Here is a 24008-nt window from a genome sequence, read left to right as displayed (position 1 = left end):
TTTGTACCCCTATTCACAGTGACCAACTACATGTACATTACCTCATCCCATCCTCATGTTTGAGCATGTAACCTGGCTGTCTCCAGCTTTACATTTTGATCTGTCCCACTCAGTTTTAGGAATGGGGGTGGCATATTATCCATCATAGGCCTTGGAAGACATAAACCATGATTAGGCGTAGGTAACGGTACACTGTGTTTTTCTTGTTGGACTGGTCCGGGAAAAAACAGACCTGAAAAAATTCAGTACACCGGATGTTAGACCAATTAGAAAATGAACAGATTATACCGGCACTAGAAGGAGAGTCGATAGTCATTTTGATGAAGTTTTACAGTCAAAGTTGGTCTACCTTATGATAGGATACTCCACAAGACAGATTTCTCATTAGCAAAATGGACCATTGTTTTGAGTATTGCCTATTCACGAACAATGAGGTCCAGACCTGGACCTAATCCTCTGGACCAGGACCGTACCAGGACCAGAACCTATAATGGTACTCACCAATACCCCTACCCCCTTGTGGCAAGAAAAATGTAAAATTTCATTTAATATCTATTGGAATTTAGAAGCCAATGTTGTTAATTTTGCTATTAAACCTGTCATTGTAAGCCTACGGAAAAATGATGTCATGGAGACGGCCCCATATGTAACACAAAGGCCTCCTCTATCTGACACCCTGTTGTGACAGGTAAAGGTCTACTGGACTTCTTCTTCCAACAGTCTACCTCCTCGCTGTACTGGTGCAGGTACGACTCTGCAGACGACGTCCGCAACACACAGTAGATACAGCTGTCCAATACCGTGGCCCCTCTACAGAGTAATCCTATACCATCGCTATGGTAACCAAGGCACATCTCTGTCCATTGGTCGGTCAGGATGTCGTAACAGTCAAAGTTGTGAACCCAGATGGTGTAGATTTTGGTGCCAATGGCGACCATCTTGAGTCCGATGCTTGGACGAGGGTCACACAACGATGTCACTTCTCTCCAGTCGTCCGAGGTGGGGCTGTAGCAGAGCATCTTGGGATTGCGCCCTGTCTTGCTCTGGCCGCCAGCAATGTAGATTTCATCCAGACACACAGTGCCTGGAACAGAAAAGTACAAACTTCAGGAGTTATGAATTGTATCATGTAAATCATCCAATTGGTGCAGATGCTAGCCCATGCATCCAAAGGTGCTTGGCTTGTGGCACACAAATTTCTGGAGCTTTAAACATGCTACAAGACAAACACATCACAAGAAATAGAAACTTATATCCTTTAACTCTATGGGTAACTTTGCCTCTCAGAGTGGATAGTTTCTGTACTACAGTTGCAGTTAGATGGTACGAAATTTACTGACGGCCATGAAGTCAATGATTTTCAAATGCACTGGAATACCTAGTACGAGTATATCTAATCTCCATACCTGCAAAGTATGTAATGGCCAGAGGGAGTGGAGATACGACTGACCAACAGTCCGTTCTAGGATCGTACATCTCCACTGTCCTTAGACAAGCCGGATCCAGCCCTCCAATGGCATACAGTCTACCATCCACCGTCTGGAGACTGAACGAATGACGTCGCTGGATCAGCGAGTCCATCTGCCTCCACTCATTGGTCAAGACGTTGTAGCAGAAGGCTCGACACTGGGCACCGAACCAGGGGTTGTTCCCTCCCACTACAAATAAATAGTTGTCCATTACGGTTATACCAGCGTTGTGTACCCTCGCTTCGCTTGGCAGCTCGCACAACACTCCCATTTTTCCCGTACTCCCATCAAGGTACTCGACTGTCCGTAGAATTTCATCCCTGACAAGGATAGCTATTCTGCTGAGTCCTCTGTTACGACTCTCTCTGATATATTCGATTTGTTTACGCGTAAGTCTATCGCACACTCCAGCGTGCATTAGTTCTAAGTAGTTGTCCGTCATGAATTGTACTGTGGCATCGTACAGACTTGCTGGGCCGTACGTGCTCGAAGCAGCCAACACATCGATACAGGAATCCACTGTCAGACTACCCTTGATGAAATCGGTGATAAGAGATATCTGGAGAAAGCTTGCGGCGGATATGACGTCTTGGATGACATCGCCGGAAATGTCCATATCTGCGGTGTACAGGAAGGTTAGAAGAGTCCGGAATGTGGGAGCTGAGATTCCCTGGAGTGTGATGGTGTCCTGTGTTGTTTCACGCATTCCGGAGGCAAACATGGCCTGAGTAATGAATAAAGACAAGGTGTGGGCATGGGTACCTGTACAGAAGATGCAGGTCCGGTTCAGGTCCAGAGGATTTGATCCAGGTCCGGACCTGAACCTGGAACTGATTCAGTATGTGAAAACTTGTGAATAGATGATACTCAAAACAATGGTCCATTTTGCAACAAGGAATCTGTTTTGTGGAGTATTGGACGGTGGTGTGGTCTCGTCAAAAATTTGGGCGAGTCCAATTTTTATGTTGGATATTTCAGTTTAACTACTCTAATAATGTCTTCTACCAACACAGATGAACTTATATATGGACAAATTCTTTGCTGGAGACGAATGGAGTTATCATCTACCTGGAAGTAGTCACATTTCTCCTCCAGTATAGACTTGTGTACGGGGAAGACTTGGTCCTCCACTTGTAGTGAGAGGTCACTCGGGCCAAGGTCAGGTCTAAGAAGGCTGATGTCCTTCGGCATCTCTTTTGTGTGCTTCAGCTTTGAGTTTTCACTTTTTTCTTTCCTTCTTGAAGATCCCATTGATCTGTCTGCCATTCCTAAAAAAATAAGACATTCATAAGGAACTTGTCTTTAGTAGTAGCTGCTATCAGTAATCACCAGTAGCATTTCAATACTGTCCAGACAGTAACTAACAGTGAGAGGTTTGTAACGAGATCTGTCACGAGTACTTGTTACAGGAGTGACAGTAAATCCGATTTACTGAAATGTTACTGAAATGTGGCCGTCAGTGACTGTTTAAAGTTACTGACAGTCACAGTCACTTACTTGACAGTCACAGTCACTTGCTTGTTACAGGAGTGACTGTAAATCCGATTTACTGCAACATTACTGAAATGTGGCTGTCAGTAACTGTTTAAAGTTACTGACAGTCATAGTCAGTAAGTGTTAAGTTCCTGACAGTCACACTACAGAACAGATACTTTGCTGAGGGAACATGTTCATAAAGCATCATTGATCTAGAACTACTATCAGGGGAAGTGAAATGAAACACTATTTCCCATGACATTCCTAATAGGTGAAAATGCCCCCCTCCCCACCAAGTCTACCTCTCGAAGTTTTGAGGAAGAAAATGAGGCTACGGCCTTTCCCTTTCCTCATTGATTTAGGAAAGTTTCTGTAAGAGTTTCAATGGTTGACAACAAAGTCTCTTACCTTACGAAGCTGTAAAACTGGTCAAAACAGCGCAACAAGATCAACCAAACTCTGTCGTCTGCAACCCGGAAGTGAATTGTCGCGTGGCATTATGGGCCAGAAAAAAACTTGTATCCCACGGTGCATTGCGCGGGTGAAACATGGCGGCCTCCATGAGTGTGCAGATTTTGTGTCCAAACGGGAGACGTCAAACCGTGAAAATATCGTCCAACACCAAACTTTTACAGGTAAGGTTTCATGCCTGAATACTTGATTAACCTACTGTAAAATTTTGAGGACGTGGAAGGTTTCAGTGGACCAGAAATGACCCGACATGTGCTGGCAAAATAATATTTTTTTTCAAGACGCAGTTTTATGTTTTGGCTATGTTTGTTTACATTCATGTTGGAACGTTTTATTGAGAGCAACATACGTGTATGTATGGCACAGTATCGTCCTTGATGGTTTTTGAAGTTTGCAAACGATGTAATATAATGATTTGTCAGTGTTGCTCGATCCTGTAGGGGTCAATGACCTCATTGTGCACTCCAAAATATTTACAAGTTGAAGTATGGCCATGGGTCTCTTGTCGTCATTAGGTACTGGAGGAGGTATGCCAGAAACAAGGTTTCTCTGCTCAAGAATATGATCTGAAGTAAGTGTTAAGAATAAGATAATTTTAGTATATTGTTATGAATATTTGTTCATAAACATTACTCAGGCACAAGTTTATCTTTTTTTAAGAAATTGCATGTGTCATTGTTGGTGTTATGATGATGATGATGTCAATAGTGCTTATTGGATATGTTAATGATTATCATTTGATGTAAGTTGCTTTATTTGATTTAAATGTTCCGCTGTAACTATGATGTATATATGTTTGATGGCACCAAACCACAGCACTGCTGCCTGGTATTGCTTGTTGCAATTTTCAATGAAATGAAATAAAAACGACTTTGCTACATAATATGACCTGAGCTGATGCCTAACAAAGCAATGTGTTAGCCTCAAGAATTAGTACATCAATATTCAATATTATAAAGTTACAGTTGGTTAACTAAATAAGTGCAATGTCAGTTCTTTAATATAGTCCATTTATTGGGCCCCCGAAATTAAGTTGTTATGAAAACTTGTTCTCAGAAGTCATGATGAAATATGTTTCCCATGATCTCACTGTGTCATGTATTTTTTATCGTACAGGCACCAGAGGACTATCCTTGATTTGTCCGTACCAGTCCGCTATGCCAACTTGACCAACAATGCCAAACTGGAGATGGTCAAGTCCACCAAGGCACGGGCAGAGGCGGATGTCAATATCTGTCTTCAGGTAAGTACTGTAAATGCAGAAACTTTCGGGATGGTTTGATGTTTGCGGTTTTCGTGGTGTCCGCTTCACCGCAAACATTTTTCCATGTCAGTAAGAGACTACAGTGCATGGTGCTACCGCAAACTTAAGATAGTTAAAACCACCACGAAAAGTCCCTTTTCCCGCTACCGCAAAATTAAATCCCCAGAAACTTAAATGCATTTACAGTAATTTATAGTTCTATATTCTCCAAGCAGAGGTTTCTTTTCGGCTAATAGGGAACCAACAGTGGCTGCAATTTCTTTCATGGAGTTAGGTTAAAGAAAGAAATTGCAGCCAAGTTACTAGCTCCAGACAAAAACCTGATGTTTGGAACGTTAATTGAAGTAGGAAAAGGAACTTGGGTTTTGATTTCTCATACTTTGTAATTATTGTATGTACAATGAACAAGAGACTTGTAACATCCAAAGGAAATTAGAAACAGCTCTCAACCTTGGGTGGTAGGGTAAGCATTGTTTATTTACCTTTAATAGGCATGTACATGTAGAGTGAACTGTTTGCTATCCATTCGTAGATATTACACGTAATTTCATAAAATGGTTTTTGAAGTGTAAACCTTTGTGGTTTCCCCCCAGTTGGAGTCAGGAGAAAGACTGAAGCACCCCTTCCCCCCAGCCACCAACCTGTGGGATGTGGTAAGGCACTTTGAAACCCAGCCTGGCAGGTATGTACTATGTTACATCTTTACAAGCTCAGGACTACACAGTCAAACCAGCATTAACAGCCACCTTTGCATAGCGACCACCTGGCCATTGTGGTCACTTTTTGTCAGTCCCTTTGATTTTAGTCTATAGCAGCCACCTCTCGAACATGGCCACGGCCACACGATTTCTGGTCCCGTAGATACAGAAACACTGCATATCAGATATTGCGACCATACATGCAAGGATTTGTTTTTTGGGAGTTAGCACTGAAGTTAGAATGGACTCCAAGAAGAATGGATTTTGCAAGTAAATTGTTAAGTCTAATAAGGCCTAGGAAAAAAAATGTTGTGTTTCCTGTTTCAGTCCTGAAAAAATTAGGGTCGGTAGGTAGGGATTATCTTTTTTTTTCTTGTATTTTTTTTTAGGCTAGCCAAAATTCTAGTGATACATATTTACAATACAGTTGAACAAAGTAAACTGAAATGTATGATGACACTTGTCTTTCAATGTCAAACTTTAATTTTGTGCATGATAGATACATTTATCCTTCATTAGATGGGACAAGCAGTGTTTTACTTCAATAGGAAGCAGGCTAAATAAAAATTCTAACTAGAAGCTATGTGACTCCACTGCCCACCCCCCAAAAAAAGTCTAGGGTTGGCAGGTTTTTTTAGGGTAGGTAGGGAAACAGGAAACACAGCATTTTTTTTCCTAGGCCTAATGGAGATCTAGATAAACAAACAAACTGTCACACCAAATACTTCTGAAAACATAAACTTCTTGGCAAAGCTTTAGTACATTTTGAGACATCTGCGTAAACTCTAAAGCATTTTGTCCCTATGTTTCAGTCCCCATGCTGGTAAGCTGACATCAGCTAGTGCCGCTGATATACACCCGGTCTGTGTCTACATGCGAGAAGAGGTGTGTGGGGTTTTTTTTTTTTCACAATGTTGATGCAACACATTAAGCAAATTGTTTTTATCATTACATTATATAGAATATACAGCTTTCAACATATGACATGCAGCATTGTGCAAGCATATCTAGTTTTCACCTGACAGAGAACAAAAGACGATAAAAAGAATAGTGAGTGTGTCTCTCCTCAGAGAATTCAACATTTTTAGCAATATTGATTGGTCTTTTACTGTCTCTACTGTGTGAAAGTTTCCCTTGTTCATGTTCTAGTGTTTGTTGATTTCAGATCATAGGTGAAAGTGCCTTGCAGTCAACAAGCCTGAGGAACCTGGGGCTGACTAGTGGTAGTGCCATCTTGAGGTTGGTGTAGCAGTAGTATCCAGTATTTGATTACTGTAAATGCATTTAAGTGTGCAGGGATCTAATTTTGCGGTACCAGGAAAATAGCATTGATGTAGCCACTGACTCACTCTGGTTTAGGATTTTTAACACTACATTGATGAAAGAAAGAAATATTTTACTCAAGAATAAAGTCAATACAGTGCTAGAAATACTTTTTAGCCAGGTTGCTCAGGTGACAACCTGAGTCAAAACATTTAGGTTGTCCAACTTATTACTTTCTTCATATCGGCTACTTTTCCATTATCTTTTATCCCAGTTAAGTGTAACTACTTATGTTTTATCTTATCAGGAAATAAATACAAAAGCTTATGCATGTAGTTGGTGGAAAGGTCTTTCAACTGCAAAATTTCAGGTTGAGGAGCAACCTGGGTTTAAAATTAAGTTGTGCCAAGCAAAGTGTGGTTGCGTTTGCAAGTGTGCAAGTGGGAATTTCAAGCAGTGTGCTATGATAAGCTTTTTTGACAAATTGCCACAAATTCTGCCTCGTTAGTTTTGTTGTGGTCTTGACCAATGTGGTTCCTGTCCCCACCAGGTTGGTGCACAGAAAGGTGGATGACCCCTCCCTGCTCCACACCAGCAGTGCTCCAGTAGCCAAACCCATGAGAGTCACAGGCAGCAAGTCTGAACCCACCAGGCAGTCTGTACCAAGTACATCTACACACAGTAGGTTACTACATCTACTATCTCATCAATGTACATTTTGTATTAGATTGTTCTTTGTACAAACCCATGAGAGTTACGGGCAGCAAGTCTGAACCCACCAGGCAGTCTGCAACAAGTACATCTACACACAGTAGGTTACTACATCTACTATCTCATCAATGTACATTTTGTATTAGATTGTTCTTTGTACAAACCCATGAGAGTTACGGGCAGCAAGTCTGAACCCACCAGGCAGTCTGCAACAAGTACATCTACACACAGTAGGTTACTACATCTACTATCTCATCAATGTACATTTTGTATTAGATTGTTCTTTGTACAAACCCATGAGAGTTACGGGCAGCAAGTCTGAACCCTCCAGGCAGTCTGCAACAAGTACATCTACACACAGTAGGTTCATTTCATTTGCTTTGATTTATCCTGCTGTATAGAGAGCAAAGCTTACTGCCATATTGTCAAAGTACTGTAAATGCTTGTAGGTGTATCTCCATCATATAAATTGTCTTAGTACTACAATACAGACAATTTACAGTATAAGGTTATTGTTTGTTACGTATTGCCTGCAGAAAAGGTAGAATTGTGCTAATCTCCAAGCAGATCCTACGGTGCCATAAGATAGTATCAAAGCTGGCCAAGGAGTATAGCCGGCCAAAGGGAGTCAAATGGGCACCGGAGATCTGCCTTGACTGGAACAGGGAGGGGCATTTCTATTGAATAAAGGTGTCTCTGCCCCTCCTTGTGCGGTATTAACAGCTAAACAAATATCCAAGGTGCTAATGATTTTACGAACAATTTATATCTTTATTGGGACAACTTCATTGACCCGCGCACATCCCTGTAGGAGATCCACACCAAACAGGAAGGAGGGCAATTAACACATACACAGCAAGCACAGTTTGATTAGGCAACAATTGGATGTTAATAGCCTTTTGTGAAGCCGATTGAATGCAGATCCTATGGTGGGTTTGATACTATATTACGCCACCGTGGATCTGCTTGGAGATTAGAATTGTGCATGTACATGATGTTGGCTTAACAGCAGGTTAACCAACAAACACCAGTCAGAACTTTATCAAATTGGAGCACCTCTACTGTTGTTGTCTTGGTTACATGATATGTAAAATTGGTATTACATGTTACATAGATGCAGACTTGTATTTCAAAAGCCAAAGTAGAAAACTCTTCGTATAACAAATTCTTGTAGTAAACTTACCTTACCTTTTTGTCATATTCTCTGTTTTGATTATAATAGTGAATACGGTATTTGTGTACATATGCCAAAAAGCAGTTACTCAAGCAACTGGTTATGATTTTGGAAACGGTCAAACATTTCAACTAGTATCCACTAGTTTTCACCAGTGACACTGTATACATAACTATCTCAACCATCTGTTTAGACGTTCCGATGACATCTAAGTCCAGTGATGCCCAGCCCATGGAGGTAGAGGAGACCAGACCTGTACAGAGTGTAGAGTCCATGGACACCAGCCATGGTCCCACTGAGCAGGAGATAGAGGCCATGAGCCAGGAGGAGATCCTACAGAGGCTCAGTCCACAGGAGAGACAGGTCAGATACAAGGGAAAATGAGTACTTAGCTTTGGTTAGGGTGGTATCTCACTGCACTTGGGGCACCGGTGCGGCACTGCGGGGTTCGAAAAATCAACGAATTTCAGAGATAAAGAACAAATTTTGTTAAGTTTTGTTTCTTTTGTTGTCTTCTTCCGTATACTTTGCGCGATACTTTTACATGTCACGCAATAGCTAAATTATACAAAAATTTGCGAAAATAAAACAACAGTGCCGCAATGAATGAACCCCGCAGTGCCACACCAGTGCCCCAAGTGCAGTGAGATAATCCTTTAGGGACGTCCCCCGGATAAAACATTAAAGGGAGATCCCTTGTTTGAGAAGAGCCACACCTCAAGCACATAAAAGAACCCACCACAGTTATCAAAAAAAGTAGGGGTCCTTCCAGGTGATGATTATAACAGTGCAGAGATCAACAAATAGAACGTTTAGTGCCAGTGTTTCTGATTTAGTATCTGTTGCATCATCTGTAATGTTGTCACTAGGGCTGGGTACCGGTACAGAAAATTCAGGTCCAGGTCCGGTTCAGGTCCAGAGGATTAGGTCCAGGTTCGGACCTGAACCTGAACCTGATTCAGTATGACTAAAAGCAATGGTCCTTTTCACTACAAACAAATCTGTTTGGTGGACTATTTGACTCACACTGGCGTTTTAGAATCATACAACGCTAACTGCACCCTTGCGATCGACAGTAAAACTTGGTAGAAATGACTGTAAACTCTGTACTCTAGTTCACTCTTGTTATTATCTTCCACCTGCAAGCGCCAAAACGTGTGAATGCCTGATAAAAAGTCTGTTAATTTTCTAATCGGTCCAACATCCGGTCCACCTATTCTTTTCAGGTCCGTTTTTTCTGGACCGGTCCAATAAGAAAAACCGGTTTTGTATCGGTACGCTGTACCGATACCCAGCCCTATTGTGCACCCTTCTTTAACTTTTATCAATGCCCTGGGCAGTAGTTTTGCTCAATATCCTTACTGGACAGTAAACACCCCCACAGTACTGTCCTTGTTGCTGAAGAAAATTCATACGGCCGCGTGGCGCGTTGGTACACCCGATCCCTCGATCTCGGAAGTTAAGCAACGCGCGGTCCGGACAGTACTTGGATGAGGGACCAACCAAGGACGTCCAGATTGCTGTAGCCTCACGAAGCTTTCCACGAAATCGTCTTCCGGGAGGGACGTAAAACGGGGGTCCCGTGCCTCGACCACGTTAAACAGCCTCATTACCCACACTTTGGGTACCTACTGGCTGCAAAATACACCCGATATTATTATTATATTATACATATTGTACTATTTACTGCTCTCTCCTTGGTGCTGAAATTTCTGATGTAATTTTTCTCCTTTCACTTGAGCATGGTATAAATCGCCCACCCACTTATTTGTGTAAGTGTCTGCAACTGTTTAGGAAATACTTTTGTCACCAGATGCCAATCTGTTGGCTGAAAGGGTGAATTTTTAAAAAGATTTTTAAAAAACTGGCAAATTGTTGTAAATGGGCAAGAACTAGATGTGAACTAGTTGCTAACAGTGACAATTACTACAAAAATTGTGTAAATGTCATTTTTGATGGACCTTTATCATTTTACATTGCTTTTAATTCAGTGGTCACACTGCGATTTTCTCAATAAGAGCATGTATCTAATTTTTGGCCAAAACTGATAATGTGATATTCCGGGCATAGCTGATTTTGTTTGTAGAAGTCACGTTTTTGCCCATGTGTTGCATGTCAATGTAACCTAGAGGGAAAATTGAAAAAAAATTGCTGCAATAGTGTAGCCCTGTGAGATGCCCGCTTTAGAGGATCACAGTTACACTGCCTTTCTTAATGTTATAACCAGGTTGTGGACACAATGAGTAGCATGATTCAACAGGCATATGTACAACGGCCTCAGCCACACACACAGGCACCTGTAGCACCGCAACAGGCATCCCAGGGTCCTTCCAAGCCCAAGAAGGCCAGGTCTACCACTCGCCCTCAACAGCCTGCAACCAAACAACCTTCCTTTGCTGACTTCAAGGTTGGTGGTAAAAAAAAAAACATCGAGTTTTTCATGGAAGCTCATCATTGTACAGTGCTAATCTCTACTTTCTTTCAACACAAAGGTATACATGGATCAAATTTTCAACGACCACTGTTGCCTTCTTCAGGATCAATACTGATGACCAATACTGAGTTTTTGCCATATGCTGTAAATGCAGAAATTTTCACAGTGGTTTTATGTTCACAGTTTTTCTTCTTCCTGTTTCGCCGTGAACTCAAAACCACTGGGAACATTTTTCCATAACTGTATGTGACTGCAATACTTGGCTAACTAAACTACAAATCATTGCGAACACTCCATTTTCACACTATCACGAAATGAAATCCCAGTGTTTGCAATATATTCTGTAGATTTGTGTCACAAAGAGTGTATTTCTGTTTCAGAGAGCAAGATTTCCTTTATTTCAATAATTTTCATTTACTATTGAAGTAGGTAAATTTCCTTGACTAATGTTATGTCAAAGCAGAGGTTCGGCTCCAAACTAGCTGGTGGACAAAAGCAAAACTTGAATAGAAAGCACAAGAAAAAATGCCTTTAACATGGCTCAAAATACTGGGTGTATGTGCACCCAGGTGCACCCAAGATTGGAGCTGTGCACCCAATTATTTTCTGTGGGTGCACAGGGTGCAACCAAATATTTTCTTCCATTTAATGTATGTAAACATATGAAAGTATACTAGTATACATCATATTCTTGACATCTAAGTGTTAGAAAGATAATAAAAATGTCTGTCATGGTGCTTGTTTAAGAATTTGATAGCTTGTAACTAAGTTTTATTGTTAGGTTATTACTTAAATTTAATTGGGTTCACCCAATTTTTTAAGCTGGGTGCACCAGTGCACCTAATCCCAAAAATGCTTTAAAGACTTGATATTCCAGGAAGAGCCTATAACCTCTGTTTGGAGACTCTAACATACTGGAATGCATAATTCTTACCTTGATCTTATTTTTGTCGGTTTAGTTTCCAGAGGCATCGAGAGGCCAGGAGGTGTATGTAAATGAGCTGAGTGAAGTAGACAGGAGGAATGTTGAAGTAAGAAACTTCCACTAAGTCCAGCATGTATCTACTGTAATGCCATTACAAAGTTAAAATCACGATGACAGATACTACCGACATATCATTCTATTGCTCTTTGGCTAGAATGGTTTGCTATTTATGATCTGGAAATCTTAAATAGGTTTGGGAATATTTGAAGTCTTCACTGTATAAGTTGATCACTTAATCTTTAGCATAGTGAGTCCCATGTTTACGAGTACTGTCATTGTGAATATAAAGGCCATTTTAAGATATGGAATCACAAGTACCACATCAAAAAGCAGCGTGACAGCATGGTGTGTAATTGTTTAAGGCCTAGCTCTTTTTTTCACACTACTCACACAATGTCCAACACTGTAAATTGTATAATTAATTTGTGCCCTTCATGTTGCTTCAGCCTTGTGAGAGAGAACCTGTAGTGTTCAGTCTGGACATGATGGAAGGGGCACAACAATCAGGTACAACAAGAAATGCTTTTATTTATTATATCAAAAGTGTCTTGTATACATCTCAAGTGTTGCTGGTACAGCAGGATGGAATATACCCCTGGCAATGATATATCCAAATATATATTGTATACTCCATGGGGTATTATCTATTCAGAACTGATGTATGTGTACAAATAAAAAAAGTTAGGTCTACAATAAAGTAGGAACTAGGGAGGTTGAAGAAATGACTTAACACACAGATAATGGATTACTGAACAGTTACAGATTCTTCATTTTTATTCTTTTACATCCCCCTCTTTGGAATTGAATTGTACCAAATCTGTTTCATGTCCACAGAGGACCCCACAGATGACTTCTTTGAAGTGACAGTAAACGATGTGAGGCACATGATGGCAGACTTGTCAAGAGCAAGGTAAAAAAAGACTTCTGTTGCTCATTAACATGTTTATATCTATCTGTAAATGAATATGTAACTAGAAAGGCCGACATTTGCTTGAGAGCAAATACAGCATATTTCAGCCATCTCCCTCCTCATGTAACAATAGACTGTTTCAAAATCACCTATGTGCAAAAATGGAACACTTCTGCTTAAAATGACTTCTAACTACTAATCACACTTATGAGCAAAAATGAATCTTACAAAAACCCCTTCAAGAATGGACTCTTCAAGTGCACCCCATGTAGAAAGGTAAAATAGACGACTCCAAAAACACTTCCGCTAAGAAATGGAATTTTGTATCATCAGCCGTCCAAAATCATATTTAAAAAAAACCTCTGTGCAAGAATCGACTCTTCCTGTTATACCCCTATGTAGAGTGGAGCGATCCAAAAATACATCAGCTAAAATAGGACATGGACATAATCACCAAAGTCCACAAAATGAATTTTAAAAAATACCCCCTTCATCGAAGAATGGAATCTCCCAGCACACCCTGTTTAAAATTGCCAATAGACAAGTGAAATACTCACAGTACATGGCCTTTAGTATAATAAGCAACCCGGTTCAAAACTGAATTTTAATAAAGTTCTCCGTGCATGAATGGACTCTTCCAGATAACACCAGGCTTGCTGATTGGCTGCCGAATCCTTCTCATGTGTAGTCTTCAGGTGGGGGTCAACTTCCATTCAACAAATGGAATTCAGAATCATCACCCATGTCCAAAACTGAAATTTTAAAAAATCCCCCCTATGTGTAAAAATGGACTGTCCCAGTAGTAATCTTTTGTCAATGCATTGGTTCAGTGCAAAAACACTTCTGCTAAAAAGAGCATTGGCATTATCACCAAAGTCTAAAAGTAAATTTTAAAAAACACCCCCTGTCCAACAATGGACTCTTCCAGCAAAATCAGCTCGCTCATTGGCTGGTCATTAATTGGCTCTACCTTGTCCCCCAACCACCTGGATGTCTATGGACTAGGAAGGTAGGTAGATAATTGGATCTACCTGGCACACCTGTGGCCCTGACACACCAGAATGACCTAGAGGTCGTTGACCTCGGCACTTCAACCTCACATATCCAAAACTCTCCCACAAAAACCTCCTTATAGAGCCATTTTGAAGTGATTTATGCCAAATATTATACATGGATCCTTTGAATAAGTATCTAGGGCACATCTGTCCCAAATTTCAGGTCATTTGGATGTAATACAATGGTACAGGGGGCCAAATTATACAGTTTTGGTCCAAAAGTTGCAAAAAAACCTTAATAAAATCTTTTAAGGAGCAGATATGAAAAAAATGAAAAAAACACATTTGGGTATTGGCCTACTCTACCCTTGTGCCAAATTTCAGGTCATTCGGTCCAGGAATGGCGGAGATGAATCACTTTGAAGATTTGACAGGAGAAAGAAAGAAAGAAAGAAGAAAGAAAGAAACATTACGAATACAATATATTTCACCATACTATGTATGGCTGAAATATAAATATGTAAAACGTGGAATGTTCAGTATAAGAGTCTTGTCATTTTTATGATATGTAGTGTGAAGAACCCAATCAAAGCATGATGCTTTTAGTAGGCTTTTTTCCCTCTTTACTCAGGGAAAGAACCATGCACACACGCACACATGTGCTACACAAAACAATGAGTATTCATTTCAGAGTATTCCTTTATGTCCAGGCTGCGTTCTTCTGCACACATGCATACTAAACAGTGGCTATTCCTTAGTCTATTTGACCTTTGGGAACCGCAGAAGACAAGGCAGCAAGTTTTGTCCGCCCTTCTCAGTTCTCTGTTTTTCTTAGTGTTTCACTTTAAGTTAATGTCGTGACTGTCCATTATCTGATGTTATCCTCCCATCTTTTCCATTGTCTTCCCCTATTTCTTCCTATCTGAAGAGTTTCCCCATGGTAGATATAGCTAGTCCAGATGACTGTAGCACATGACCATACCATTTCAGTTTTTCTTTTCTTTACTGTGGTTAGGAGGTTTTTGTACGGGCAGATGTTTTATTTGATTCTATTCCGTACATAAGCATTTGAGATGCGTTTTTTTTTTTAGTTTGTGATCCCCAGAATCTTCTGGAAGCATTTCATTCATTTGTGCAGCCTATAAAGAAAGACAAATCTTTCTGCCCACAGACGAGAGATGGAGGATGAGACGATGATGACTGGAGCGATGCGGGCCCAGCGAGAGGTGGAGATGATACAGAAGTACCCCAAGACTGTCATCAGGGTACAGTTCCCTGACAGGACGGTACTGCAGGGATTCTTCAGGCCCATGGAAACAGGTACTGTAAGAGTCATCCTCTTTCTCAATAATATCTTAAAAAGTGTAACCTAATTAATTTTTTTAACTGTCCAACACCAGTCTTTGTCAAGGAATTAGGAATCTTCCATTTCTAGGAATTAGAAATCTTTCATTTTCAGGAATCAGGAATCTTCCATTTCTATTTGCATAATGTGTCATAAAAACAATGGATTGCTCATTCTTTTACTAAGAGTAAGACTTGAGTTGCACAATTGAGATAATATGGTGTTGAGCATGATGACAAATTTTGCTGTCTATTGAAAGAGACATTGCTAAATCATGTCACGGTCTTTAAACTTTGTGGATAATGGTTTAGAATGTAACAATGAAGTTGATTTTTATTTCAGTGCCTGCTCTGACCGAGTTTGTGAAGTCCAACTTGGCCGACCCCACATCCCCTTTCTACCTATGTAAGTATGTTGCACCATGTAAATTTTATGGCATACCAGGGCCCTGACAATGTTCAACGCAGGTGTTCCGGACTGGTTGATATTTGGGTTATCACACAGACTTTAACCGGTGCAGTGGCCAAGTGGGTACAGTGTTCGCCTTGCATTCGGTAGGTCGTGAGTTCGATCCCCGGCCGAGTCATACCAAAGACTCTAAAAATGGTACATGCTGCTTTCTCTGCTTAGCACTCAGCACTAAAGAGGAAGAGTGTGGAAATTAAACACACATCACTACCAGCGGACCAGCCCCCTGCTGTAGTGACTTGCACAAATGTGTGGCCCAAGGGCTTCGAAGTGGAGATGGGCGCCACCCTACGCGTCTTAGATGCATGGGCAAACTTTAACTTTAACTTTAACTTTACACAGACTTCAGCTTGTTACACACAGGCTTCCATCTAATGATTGAAACATGCTTCAAGTACACCACTGTCAAAAATTCAAACACCAAATTTAAATGTTGGAACTGTTGTTACAATTATTGTTCTACTGCCATCAAATTTTGTCTGCTTCTCTGCTCATAAGTGTAACTTATCATAAAATGCATCTTTTGCTTTAGACTTCTTTTTAGAGCTTATAGATTTATATGGTTATATTTGCTGTATTGTTTCTTTTATGGTATTTTTATTACCCCTTTCAGACACCACACCACCAAGATATGTCCTGGACAAACCTTCCATGACCTTATATCAGGTATGCAGCTCAGTTACTGTAAATATGTGCAATGAAATAACCTCTTTAGCTGGAATTAAAGGTGTGATAATATTACATAATGTAATTTAGTGAATTTGTAACATGTTATGAAATAGGACATCATGATGTAGCTTTATACAAATACCGACACTGTCTGTTTCTTAAGGCTAAGCTGTTCCCAGCAGTGGTGGTGCATTTTGGTTCAGAGGTTCATAGGGGTGAGTTTGGTAACATTTTGTTTTCTTTCAAAATAATTCATTTGTTGAATAATTTATTGATTAAACAGTCATTTCTGACATATTGTAAAAGGTACCAGTATGTGTAAATCATTTGTAAAAAAAAAATCTGTATCGTTACATTATCATAAATACATTGTAGCTGTTGTCAATTTTTTTTTTTTTGTCGGGATCAAATCTTCCAAACAAAAGTTATGAGAGCATATTTGTAGATAGGTGTGTATTACATATTTGCTCTAGAAATCTTAAGTGGACAAAGTTAATACTAAAATACCCCCACACAATTTTGATTACTGAAATCTGTTGTACTTGCTTACATTGTGTAGAAAGATACCTGAAACCAGAGATGCTAAGTACAGCGTCAGCACCACTGGATGCTGACAGAGTTGCTACAAGGTAAGTTTGAATCTGCTCTATTTGGGTTTGCAAAGGCATGGGATTGAGTTTATTGTGAAACCCTTTAGCTTGGATGTTCAGGGAAATCTGTCATTTTGGTCTCCATCTGAAGTAATAAGGTAGTAAGGGTGATCTTACCAGTAATCAGGCTATTAGCTAGCAAGGCGTCATTTATACACCCTACACTAAAACCAAGAATCCCTGGTAATGACATGCACATGTACAGTACATGTATAACCCACACAGACTGCCTTTGACTGTTTTTCTGTCTTCACACAACACTGGAACAGCACTGCAGATAATTTAATTGACATGCTAAGCTATCACCATAGCCCATAGAGCCTGGTTCCAACAAGGAGAAAAGATTGCCCCTCCCCCAATTTTTGGATGTAGTCTATAAATCCTAGCAAAAAGCCTGTCTTAAGTAATTTTCCTACTTCTCCTCCAGGGACAAAGTGCAGACATCCTCAGATGGAGCTAGGGGCGTGTCTGAATCAGCCGCTGCCCCGCCCAGACCCAGGCAACAGGTGTTCCCTGCACCTGAGGGCGGGGCTCGGGCGGGGCAGGCCAGGGGGCAACAAGATGGAAAGAAGGTTCCTAAATGGTTCAAAATGGGTGAGAAAGTTTTTTTTAAATCCTAGAGGAAAGTAACTGTTTGTCTGAATTTTTTCTTCATCCAATATTCCTACGTGTAGATTGTAAGCCGCCTGTAGTTCAAACTATGGCTAAGGTTAATTCCCCATCTTATTTTGCTGTTAACAGTGTTCCTTTTAACCTTTCTTGTTTGCTAATAGTTGTCATCTTTCTTTCAACAGGAAAATAGAAGAAACGAGGAACAACATCCAATGTTTATTTCCATCTGCAATTTATTCATCATTGTATTTACACACAAAGGAACTCTTTCATACAATAGTTAAAAAGTTAACATACATGTAAGTAATGTCATTGAATATTCCCTAAACTGCAGCTACATGTAGATATGGTCAATTGTAGATTTATGAATTTGTGCATTGCTTAAAGCATTTTCAGAATTTGATGTTAAGTATCTTATTTCTGTAACACATGACTCTTTAAAAGAGCTACGCAGTTCCTCCAAAAAAGTTTATTATTCAGAATCTATAGCATTTGTCAAGGTCTATATGTGCTGTAAGGACAAGGCAATAAGATATACCCTGCTGTAAATGGTGACAGAAAGTTTACATTGGGAAATAAAATATACAAAAACCTCCATGTATTAATGAACATTTTTTCTATTGTTGCCAAACATATTGGGTATGGGTGGGTACCGATACAGAAAATTCAATTACAGGTTGGTTCAGGTAAAGAAGATTAGGTCCCGCTCCAGACCTAAACCTGCTCGTGAAAATTTCAACAAAGGGATCAATTTGGCAGAGTATCAAACTCTCACTGGCATTTAAAATTCTTTAAAAGTTGCCTGTAGTTCCAACAAGAAAAAATGGTTTTGTACCGGTAAATCATACCAATACCCATTGGGTAACCAGGTACAAGTTTGCTGCTACAATATACAAAATGTACTTAAACCCACAGTAAAACATTTGGTATCTTTTAAGCATTGAGATTCATCTTTAATGTCATAGAGTAAGAAAAGATAAAATGAAAGATATCATCTTGAAACAATTTTGAAACAAAAGATCTCTCATGCACGTGGTGTTCACAAAAGAGAAGCTACACGTATCACAACCTCGTCTGGTATCATGCAAAGTTGATTTGGCGGCGGAGCAGGTTTGCCTCTAATTGTCAGAAGTACTAGTTCAACACTTGGACACAAATTAAAGATCTCTCAAGCACTCTGTGTTCACGGAAAGAGAAGGTACTACAATCTCGTCTGGTATCGTGCGAAGTTGAGCTGACGACGCAGCCTGTCTGCCTCCAGCTGTCGGAAGTACGCGTCATCCTCGTCACGAGTCAGCTGCTCCTGTAGGCCCTTAATCTCCTGTTCCATCTTCTGTCGGAGCTCACGTCTCATCTTCTCCAGAACCTGCAGTGCAACAACAGGGAGGATAATGTTGGAGTTTTACACAACCAGGAAACAGCCTGGGTACCATCCGGATAGTAGTTTGCTCCTATGTTCGCTTTGCTACCTGGCGGGGAACCTGTGCATTCAAACTGGTAGTCAGTTAATGAGCGATTCAAGGAGTGGGTTCTAGAGCACTCGTTCAATGACAACAGGCCTCCCACAAGTGGACGGAGCGCATTTTGGGTGTTGAAACGCCTATTCGAGTGAGCGCTTGAACACATTCCTTTATTTGCTGATGTGCAGGGACCAATCAGCGCCCTCGTCCAAAATTTGGATAATTCAAGATGTTAGCGATGTCCAGGATCCCAGACGGAACAGCAGAGAAGCGACTGTATATAGTGTATAATAAATGTCAGAGCAAGAAGTGACTGCACAGGGCTATCCAAATCACAGAGTAAGGGCCCCTATGCTGATGAGCTGTAATGTTCTGGTTAAAGTATAAGTGCAAGCAAAAGGTTTGGTGAGAACACTGATAAAGTCTCACATGACAACACTGCAGAGAAAAGCACATCTAACCAGTGCCTGAGAGGGAACAACAAGCGATAAACCAGATACTGGCGGATAGTGCATCGTACAAAAGTGAAACATTACTCTACCTTTGCTTGGGCTTTGTCCCGAATCTGCAGCTCATACCGCTCCCTTGTCAGAGTCTCAGCAAGCATGCTGAACTGGTCACGGTAGCTGGGGACATGGTCAAGGAACTAATACACTGAACAATCCAACTCCTTTTTCTAAATTCCTTTAGTATGTATACAAAACATACAATGACAACAAGTATGGCAAAAATTTTGGCATGGCAACAGTATGAAATGTAATGAAATATGCATCATGAATTTTAAATTCTAAATGACACATTATGAATTGGGACTTATTATTATAAATTCCATTATGCATCTTCCCTACCTTCCTACAAGAGTTAACCAAGTGTTAACTAAGTTCTGTATAGTTTCCTTTAAAAAAACCTTTCCCTTTCTATATCTTCTTTGAGCTCCTTGAGTTATAATGTAAACAGAGTTTCCACAGAAACAATACAGAGATGGTACCTCCTGGCAATCAATCACTTATATACACTATAAGGCTAGCCCCTGAGGCGTCGCCAAAAAAGGAAAACTTGTGCCATAAAGGATACTAGTTCTCCATGGACTCCAGTTCATCCTGCTGCCGCTGTGCCACGTGGTCCCTCTTCTCCTTAGCGTACTGTCTCAGATCCCGTATCCGCGTCTTCTGGATCCCTAGGCCCTCCTCAAACAGCTTCTTGAAGATCTGCAAAATTTGTCGTCATACGATAACAGTAAGATATAATATGTACTCATAAGTACAGACAACGTTTGTTGAAACAAATTCATTTTATAAAATGCTCAAATCATCACCTGATACATGGTTCCGAACAACTACCTATTGTTACAGTAGGCGAAAGTAAAAACTAAAACTTAGTAAAAGATCCAATAGCCATTTCTACTAGACGGCAATTGCCCTGTGCACTAAGACTGTTGTGTGTAACCTTCAATTTCAAACTGAGTATACCAAACAAAGTGTGAATGAAAAGACAACAAAACACACAAAGCATAAAAACTTTTCTATATAAGTCATTGAGTAATCTGTGTAATTTTAGGCTACCATCCTACTAGTAAAATGGAGGACCAGGTATAATCCAGTGTCTAGTGCACAGTATTGGAAAATCCTTAATCCCTATCCCTCTACTTCCACTGTCTCTCCTGCACCGAAGTCAGGTACTTATTTTACACCAGGGCAGAGAGGAAAGTTGTGTTGAGTGTCTTTTCCAAGAACTTTAAGTCTAGCAAGCTCATTGGTCCACTATCATTATGGATATTTCAAACATTCAAAAGAAAACAATCCCTGACCTGTTCTTCTCGAGTCTTCCTCTTCAGCATCTTGGCCCTCATCCTGACCTGGTACTCGTCGTAGTACCTCCTGGCGCGGGCCGATTGCTGTCTCTTCTGTTGGACAGCACGGTGCACCTGGCGCTGTTGCTTACTCCTGTCACGGAGCTCTTTCTATATGTCACATAACAGCAAAGTTTCAAACATCAACAGACCTAAAGCAAGTAAGTACCATTCTCCTACACAGATTCTTGCCCGAGGCCTCAACAGTATATCTTGGAAAGGCCCTACAAACTGGGCTGGGATTTCCACTTTAGAAAGTGTGGCCTCCAACCAGCTGTCAGCCAATCATTTTCTCTACATGTTGTGTATGTAAAGTTGATTCTTCTCTGATTGGCTAGCAATTGGTTAGAGGCCATGCCGACAAAAGTGGAAACCCTAGTTCAGTTTAGTAGAGTTTCCATCAATTTTCTCCATAGCAATCTTTCATCATCTACAATTTCTTTCATGGAAAATCCAAAGACTTACCATCCTTTGCTGGTGCTGTCTTTCCTTGTCCAGAATCTTCAGCATGGTCTCTTGTCTCTTCTTGGCATCCTCAAACTATAGGAAGGAAGTCAACTATATGTAAATAAAATTATGTAGAACAGCTTAACTTTAATGTTTCAGTCCTCCTTGTAAAAGCAAACTACTGAAACAGCAAATTTGCTACCCTATGTACCCCTGGTTACTGCAAGGAAACAATAACAGCAACAATCACACAGACTGCAGAGTAGCAGAAAGTCCCCTACCTGTTTCTGAGTCTTGGTTCTCTTGCTGACAGGTTCCGACATCTTGGTGATCTGTTCTATCTGTTTCATCTGTCTCCTCCACATGTTAGCCATGGTGTGGGGCGACACGTGTAGGAATGGGAACTCCTCCATTAGTACTGGCAGGAGGTCGTTGTCTTTCACTGTCACTGTAAACAACATGTAAACAAACATGTAAACAAACATGTTAGCCATGGTGTGGGGCGACACATGCAGGAATGGGAACTCCTCCATTAGTACTGGCAGGAGGTCGTTGTCTTTCACTGTCACTGTAAACAAACATGTAAACAAACATGTAAACAAACATGTTAGCCATGGTGTGGGGGGACACGTGCAGGAATGGGAACTCCTCCATTAGTACTGGCAGGAGGTCGTTGTCTTTCACTGTCACTGTAAACAAACATGTAAACAAACATGTAAACAAACATGTAAACAAACATGTTAGCCATGGTGTGGGGGGACACGTGCAGGAACGGGAACTCCTCCATTAGTACTGGCAGCAGGTCGTTGTCTTTCACTGTCACTGCAACATGTAAACAAACAAACATGTAAACAAACAAACATGTAAACAAACATGTTAGCCATGGTGTGGGGAGACACGTGCAGGAACGGGAACTCCTCCATTAGTACTGGCAGCAGGTCGTTGTCTTTCACTGTCACTACAACATGTAACCAATCATGTAAACAAACGTGTAAACAAACATGTAAACAGACGTAAACATGTGAACAAATATAAACATGTTAGCCATGGTGTGGGGGGAGACGTGTAGGAAAGGGAACTCCTCCATTAGTACTGGCAGCAGGTCGTTGTCTTTCACTGTCACTGCAACATGTAAACAAACAAACATGTAAACAAACATGTAAACAAACAAACATGTACACACACATCTAAACAAACATTAATCTCCACATGTTTCATGCTTCAAAACTACTAGTTTGAACAGGATGTAATAATAACTTACAAGTGTCATCTGCTCTGACTGGAGTTGTGGGGCTGGCTGACCGACTTCTCTTCCTCCTTCTTTCATTCCCTTCATCCGCAAGTCTAGAAGTTCCTCTGCTGACAGGCGCTGTTCAACAGGAACAAGTACACAACAGTTCATAGTGGTAACTTAAATCTAGAAAGATAGTTTAGTTTGGTTAGATTAAAGTCCTTCCCACACTACATGGCACATAGGGCGGCACCCATATCCATTTCTGTAACCCTGGGCCACACAACTTTTGTGTCACAACTAACAACATAGCAAACATTATCACGGTGGTTTTAAGTTTACAGTGAAATGTTCATAGCAATCATAAGATCATCATGTCTCCTTTCACAGTATCTTCAAATTTCAATAACACTTAAAGTGGAAAAGGCAAGATTGTCCACTACACTGATGATCTTGTTAACCGTACCTCTGTATTTGGTTCCAGGCCTGTATGTTGTCTTCTTTGGAGACTTCAGGGTAGCTTTCCTGTAAATCTTATCCTGAGTACAAGAAATATGAAGTTATTATGGAGTCATCTATGTTGGTAGCAATCATAGTATAATGCTAAACTTTCTGCCAACACAAAAGTATGCACCGATCAAATTTTCAACGACTACTGTTGCCTCCTTCAGGATCAATACTTCAAAACGTAAACTCGCGAGAGTTAAAGGCACTTATCAACACTTGATCTTGCGAATGTGTGACATTAACATTAATGTGCCTCCTTTAACAATTCTTACAGCTTTACTCAATGGCCAACTAGTTTGTTTCATTTACAGAAAACTGAAAATTACAAGATCTTTACTTTTAGGAACTTGTTGTTTTAACACTCTGTAAAAACTGCTCCAGCTTTTGAAGCATCATTTATCTTGAAGGCACTATAATTGCATTAATTACCTAGTACTAAAAATATTTCATAATATGTATTTGTGATGAGGTACCTTTTGATTTGATTTCCTCCTGATTTCTGCTTGTTTCCTCAGCTCACTGGTTGCGATGCCCTTAAACTCATCTCTGTAGATGGAACCCAGAATCTGCAAAAGTATACAGGAAAGATGTCAAATCCAAATAGTAAATGCTATACTAGTAATGGTACGTGTAGGGCTGGGTACCGGTACAGAAAATTCAGGTCCAGGTCCGGTTCAGGTCCAAAGGATCAGGTCCAGGTCCGGACCTGAACCTGGACCTGATTCAGTATGACTCATACCAATGGTCCATTTCACTACAAAGAAATCTGTTTGGTGGAGTATTTTACTTACAATGGCGTTTTAAAATCCTACAACGCTAACTTCACCTGTACAATTGGCTGTAAAACTTGGTAGAAATGACTATAAACTCTACACTATTTCACTCTTGTTATTTTCTTCCACCTGCAAGCGCCAAAACGG

At 40.5% G+C, this 24008-nt stretch overlaps 3 protein-coding genes across 4 annotated transcripts in view; 1 reads left to right on the top strand and 2 right to left on the bottom strand.

Annotated features, from left to right (window-relative positions):
* Window positions 1–523: 523 nt before the first annotated feature.
* Window positions 524–3435, bottom strand: LOC118428941 (kelch-like protein 42). The gene is made up of 4 exons (XM_035839236.1): window positions 3354–3435; window positions 2538–2737; window positions 1407–2193; window positions 524–1084 (listed from the first exon to the last, which is right to left on the bottom strand). Exons 2-4 carry the CDS (start codon window positions 2733–2735, stop codon window positions 627–629), a joined length of 1443 nt encoding a protein of 480 aa, XP_035695129.1. The 5' UTR covers window positions 2736–2737; window positions 3354–3435; the 3' UTR covers window positions 524–626.
* Window positions 3436–3459: 24 nt separating this feature from the next.
* LOC118428938 (tether containing UBX domain for GLUT4-like) lies at window positions 3460–18187 on the top strand. Of its 2 annotated transcripts, XM_035839235.1 has the most exons (20): window positions 3460–3580; window positions 3932–3987; window positions 4533–4659; window positions 5274–5362; window positions 6191–6263; window positions 6544–6617; window positions 7192–7251; window positions 7642–7712; window positions 8720–8889; window positions 10754–10933; window positions 11920–11991; window positions 12392–12452; window positions 12780–12855; window positions 15022–15170; window positions 15538–15600; window positions 16277–16329; window positions 16496–16547; window positions 16892–16961; window positions 17410–17576; window positions 17777–18187. In XM_035839235.1, the coding sequence occupies exons 1-20, from the start codon at window positions 3494–3496 to the stop codon at window positions 17782–17784; spliced, it is 1758 nt and encodes a 585-aa protein (XP_035695128.1). In that variant the 5' UTR covers window positions 3460–3493; the 3' UTR covers window positions 17785–18187. The 2 variants fall into 2 exon arrangements, with proteins under 2 accessions (XP_035695128.1, XP_035695127.1); XM_035839234.1 differs by lacking the exon at window positions 7642–7712 and having other exon boundaries at window positions 7192–7322.
* LOC118429330 (centrosomal protein of 95 kDa-like) overlaps window positions 17811–24008 on the bottom strand; it is a 17360-nt gene continuing 11162 nt past the window's right edge. The window contains exons 10-18 of the mRNA XM_035839810.1: window positions 23562–23654; window positions 23048–23120; window positions 22612–22719; window positions 21632–21798; window positions 21369–21443; window positions 20862–21014; window positions 20129–20262; window positions 19596–19680; window positions 17811–18960 (exon numbers count right to left, since the gene is read on the bottom strand). Coding sequence (XP_035695703.1) covers window positions 18796–18960; window positions 19596–19680; window positions 20129–20262; window positions 20862–21014; window positions 21369–21443; window positions 21632–21798; window positions 22612–22719; window positions 23048–23120; window positions 23562–23654 — 1053 coding nt within the window. The 3' untranslated portion in view covers window positions 17811–18795. The remainder of the gene's footprint in view (window positions 18961–19595; window positions 19681–20128; window positions 20263–20861; window positions 21015–21368; window positions 21444–21631; window positions 21799–22611; window positions 22720–23047; window positions 23121–23561; window positions 23655–24008) is intronic.

This window comes from Branchiostoma floridae, chromosome 13, assembly GCF_000003815.2.
Source record: "Branchiostoma floridae strain S238N-H82 chromosome 13, Bfl_VNyyK, whole genome shotgun sequence".
Taxonomy (NCBI): domain Eukaryota; kingdom Metazoa; phylum Chordata; class Leptocardii; order Amphioxiformes; family Branchiostomatidae; genus Branchiostoma; species Branchiostoma floridae.
Note: the sequence above shows the minus strand (reverse complement) of the source record. Positions and strands in the feature narration are given on the sequence as shown.

Coding starts and splice junctions, on each gene's coding strand:
- LOC118428941 (XM_035839236.1), bottom strand. CDS start 2,735: ATGGCAGACAGATCAATGGGATCTTCAAGAAGGAAAGAAAAAAGTGAA. Junction 2,194..2,537: donor AGAAATGTGACTACTTCCAG/GTAGATGATAAC, acceptor TTCATTACTCAG/GCCATGTTTGCCTCCGGAAT. Junction 1,085..1,406: donor GGCCATTACATACTTTGCAG/GTATGGAGATTA, acceptor TTTCTGTTCCAG/GCACTGTGTGTCTGGATGAA.
- LOC118428938 (XM_035839235.1), top strand. CDS start 3,494: ATGGCGGCCTCCATGAGTGTGCAGATTTTGTGTCCAAACGGGAGACGT. Junction 5,363..6,190: donor TTTGAAACCCAGCCTGGCAG/GTATGTACTATG, acceptor CCTATGTTTCAG/TCCCCATGCTGGTAAGCTGA. Junction 12,453..12,779: donor GGAAGGGGCACAACAATCAG/GTACAACAAGAA, acceptor TCATGTCCACAG/AGGACCCCACAGATGACTTC.